The following is a 4,945-nucleotide window of genomic DNA, read 5'->3' as shown; positions in this document are numbered from 1 at the left end:
CTCCTCAGGGAAGAGGTCCTTGCGAACACTAAGTCTCATCGCAGGCTCCAAGCTCGCGGGCTCATAGCCGCCGTTGACAGGACTCGAGCGACTCGACATGCCGCCCGCCGCCCTCACGTACCACTTCTACAAACCGCTCACCTGTCCGCCGCGAGGTAAACAATCATTTTGACACATCACATTTTCACTTTTGATGCTGAGAGATTCAGTGAACACAGAGTGATAATACAGTTACGTCTGATTTCCGATAAATGACGTGTAAATCATTATTACGTTTTTCAATTAGCTTGTCTTGAGACAGTCCAAAGCATCTTTTTTCTTTACGTATTCGCATTTTAGGTCATCCATGTTCATGTAACGTTGTGATTGCGAAAAACAAAGTACAGAACATTTTCGCGGACACTTGCACTTGTATAATAGCTTTACACTAAACTAACGCATTATTTTTGAGACTTAAATGGAATCCTGATTATTTTCGTCGACTATGAGTTGATGAAAACTGTTGACCTTGTTAAAAGCTTATTAGGTTTCAAATTTTAGTCAACAGATGCAGACATTGTCACAAAGGTTGTTCTTGGGTTTTACATGGCTTGAGAGGGTAACATTGATAAGACATTTATTACCACGATTATTTATTTACTTTCATATAACAGTTTTAACTTTTTTTAATACTGTAATTTTTTGTTCATTCAACAAGACACAAACCAAACATCCTATTTCCAATTACAGCTAGTTATTTAGATATATTTTTCTAAGGTAAAGAGACCCATAACGACATTACAAGATAAAGTTATGTCAAAGAAATGTCAAATGGAAGAAATTGTTTTATAAGGTAACCCAAAGAAAAATTAAAACCAATCCGAGATGCCAAAATGTAGTTTGAAGTGTTGTAATTGGTTATTTAAGCCAAGAAAAGTTCACACTTTGGTTACTAATGGTAAAATTTCAAATCATGTACATGTAATAACCAATCATTGTTCGCTAAGCAGAATGTCAGAAACTTTCAACTATTTCGTTGTTTTGACAATAGGTGGCACTGTTAGGCAATTTTGAAAAACTCAATAGAAGAAAATAGATCAAGATGTATGCTTTTTGTTTTGTTTCTTTCTCCCTTTCCACCATTCTGGAGAAACAAATAATAAAATTAATTACACATGTTTACCGTCAAATAAATCATAATACGACTAGCAAGAAAAGTGAAATTTATAATTTTAAGTTATTATTTCCAATGGAGTTTTGAATAAACATTAAAATTTGTTCTATCTCTGACGTGTTTTGTATGTACTGAGTGTGATAATGATAACCTACACGGTCTTTTTGTAACAAGTACATAGCCTGGTGAGTCATGTTTAAATTTATTTGTTGTATCGATGATCTCATAATATTGTAAGTAGGTGCTCTCTGCTTACTGCTCATTACAACGAATACGAATAGTACTACAAATTGTAGTTTACAATACTGTGTAATTTATTAACATTCTGTTGACTGTAGATATAAAAATGTTTTAAAAGTACCCATCGAAATGTAGTAAATACATTTTGTGTTTTTTTATAATTCACATTAACTTTAACCATAATAAATTTATAGATTTTCATACATTAATTTTTTTGGTATACTGTTTTCCATTTTCACCACCTGAGCAGGGTCACAAGTAAAGAATAAACAAACAAAATCTTATTAACTTATTTTTAACTTGTATGTAAATTTTTATCTTGATTGCACATCAAAGAAATTAATATATATACTTATATAATTTAATAAATTTACTTTCAAACAGATCTGCCTCTGAGAACTTTACCTGGCTTGAATTTATTGTTTTATTATGATTTACACAACAAATAAGTATTGGTTGATAAGCATGAGACTTTGAAGTTTGTAGAACTAGTATTAGAGTTTTAAATGATAAAGTAATTGGTCATGCTAAAATAAATATCTATATTTTTGTAAGCAAAGCAGGTATTATGTTTTAATTTTGTTTATTTTATAACCAGTTGCATTTTATGTTGCTTTACTCGATTAATTGCAGTATATCAGTGATAAATTCATTTTTGTTTTCAATTCTTACAAGTTTAATTTTAAACACTATTCTGTATCAAATATGAACCAGAAATTGTCTTTTGCATTATTTTACAATACCTCTGTCATTTCTATTTTTTTAACGGTTTTAATTATTTTTAAATGAGTTATAATCCTTTTTTTTAATTACAAAGGTTTTTTTAATAATTAGCATAATTTTGTAAACAGAATTAACATGAAATTTTGAAGTATAGGTTTGGAATTGAATCAATAGTTAAGATAAAAAAAGCCTGATGATTGCATCCTTGTGTACAGTTCTGTACAGTTTTTGGTCTCCCGGTGCTAGCTTTCTTTACTTTGAGTTAGGTTTTTTATTATTTTTTTTTAATTATGTCTTGGTTTTTCTAAATGAGGGATGTCAAAAGAGAAGGGAATAGATTCACCAAAGTGATTCTTCATAAATTAATAAAAATTGGCCTAGGTGATGGTATTTATTAAAATTGTGTTTTTATACATTTTGTTTTAGGTACAAGAGTGTTTAAAAAAAGGGATACGCGTAATATGCAGTAATACATCTGGAATCGTATACAATCGTTATCGGATTTCGGTTGCGGTTGCCACTATGCATGTGGTCGCGAGTGCTGTGGTGCGAGCTCGGTGGTGGTGATCGTGTTGCGTATGTAGTGAGACCTTCGCGCGGCGGTGGTGAGATCGCGGTGCATACGGCGAGTGATGCTCGTCGCGGTGATGCAGAGGAATGGTGGACGCGGCTGCGGAGCGCCGGCTCGCCTCCGCCGCGGGCGTCAATTCCACTGCAACATTCACCAAGTAAGTATTTAAATTTTTAACTTGATAATTTATCATAGACAAACTATCTATAGATACTACAATTTAAATATTCAAGACTGCAGGTCATGTAAATAACATAGCTTCTAAAAGTGTCTATACCTAATACGCGTTTACTAACTACAATTATTTGTTCATACTAAGAACGACATATCATATAACATATATGCTTTCGTAGTATAAAAATAGTAATAACTAGCTTTCGCCCGCGACTCCGTCCGGTGGAATTAAAAAAAGCAAAAGTAAGTAGCCTATGTGTTCTTCCAGACTATCTTCTACAACCATGTCAAATTTCATCGTTATCCTTTTACCGTTTAGGCTACAAACTCTAAAAAATATCCATCCATCCATCTAAACTTTCGCATTTATAATATTAGTTAGATTGTCTCTAGATAATTAAGTTCCTTATAACATATAGGAATATGAAAAATTGTTTTATGTCGTTAACACATTGTATAATTTATAATGAAATATTTGCAGATATTAATAACAAGTATCTGTTGATAGTTTACGATTTCAGTATTGTGGCTTATGTCACAGATGAATACCCTTTCACGCATTTAACCATTTGTACTATAACGTTGTTAAATATTGTTATGCACTATCGTGAGCTATTACAGTTTGAAACTAATTTTTTTATTGTCATAGAACAAATGTCCAACTAACGTGGAAAACATTTTCCTAATAATAAAGGATGATAACAGCAGGTTAACTGCTAGCAGTGAAAAATACACTAGTCCACGTTGAAAGCAGTAATAAATAATTAATCTATAGTTTAATTAGAGTCAATCTGAAGTAATTAGTATTTCAACAGCCACCTAATCCATAGTTTAAGTTCTGTCTGAAAATATTAGTTTATTCGGAAGACAATCTTAGTTATTTGATAATGTTGACGAAAACATACATGCCAACAGGTTCGTCGTTTAAAGTATTAATTACGTCAAAAATGAGACTGTAATGTTGTTTGTTTTCACCAATATAAATTATCAAACATCTCATTCGAAGCGAATTCTTGGCAGCTCTTGTTCAGTCAGTCAATTGTTATTTACTGCAGCCCAATTCCCGTGCGGCGTCAGTTGACCGTTGGCATGGTCTCCCTGACCCCGATGCTCCGCGATCATTCTATTGAACCCTTCCTCATTGACAGCCCATACAATAGCCACAGCTTCATTATTTAATTGACGCTCATAAACGTCATCGTGAGTGACTGAAGTGACTATTGTGAAGCTATTTACGTAATGTGTGACTACGATCGTGCATTGTAGTTTGATAAAGAAAATAAACGTATTCTTGTTTGAGTTTCCTTTTTAAAAATACATTGGCAATAGTGATTTCGAAATTGCCGCCCATTTAGAATGTGATTTTCATATCCCATATGACAATAAACTCATATTGTTTATATATTCTAATAAATCAACTTTTCCAGTCGATCATATTATTATAAAACATTTTAAAGTCAACTATATTTTCAATGAAAGTAATTATCAAACTACAGTGGTGATGAAGTCTACAAACGCTAGTAACATACCCTTTTGTTAAAAGTACAGTTTTTCAGTTAATGTTTTTATATATTTTATCACTATGATGATAATATCAAAAAGTTCCCCCCACGTACGTAATAAAATGATGTCAGATATCGAACAGGTATCTTATCGCGTTTTTCCGAACTATGAGAAATTCGTTGATTCCACGAGTGGATGTGGCCTTTATGAATCCAATTCCATCGAAGTATGATATTGTTAGTTTTAAATTATTAATTACTAGCCAATGCTTGCGATTTCGTCGCCGTAAAATTGAAAATTGACAAAAAATATAGCCTATGTTATTTACTGATAACGTAGCTTTTAATGGTGAAAGAATTTTTGAAATTGGCCTGGTAGTTTTTGAGTTATTTCAATACACACAAATACAAATCTTTCCTCTTTATTATATTAGTATAGACAGTATAGATGTAGTGTTTCTGTTAACATCTTGTCTACCAAGAAATACTCGGAATCGGGTCTGCAAAGCTGTAACAAGTTCAAGCAATGTCCAGCGTTAATTTTAGTGAAATGTAGTTAATTATGAAGAGATGATGATGAAG

The 4,945-nt window shown here is 32.4% G+C and overlaps 1 protein-coding gene across 1 annotated transcript in view; it reads right to left on the bottom strand.

Moving 5' to 3' along the window:
* Nucleotides 1-4,945, bottom strand: part of LOC106107825 (F-box/LRR-repeat protein 6) — a gene marked incomplete at its 3' end in the record, with an annotated part of 23,418 nt that overhangs the window by 8,445 nt on the left and 10,028 nt on the right. Inside the window, exon 2 of the mRNA XM_013288830.1 lies at nucleotides 2,707-2,828. Within this exon, the coding sequence (XP_013144284.1) occupies nucleotides 2,707-2,828 (122 nt within the window). The remainder of the gene's footprint in view (nucleotides 1-2,706; nucleotides 2,829-4,945) is intronic.

This window comes from Papilio polytes, unplaced genomic scaffold (assembly GCF_000836215.1).
Source record: "Papilio polytes unplaced genomic scaffold, Ppol_1.0 DF821845.1, whole genome shotgun sequence".
NCBI classification, from domain to species: Eukaryota; Metazoa; Arthropoda; class Insecta; order Lepidoptera; family Papilionidae; genus Papilio; species Papilio polytes.
The sequence above is the reverse complement of the archived record's forward strand: the minus strand, read 5'-3'. Positions and strand labels throughout refer to the sequence as shown.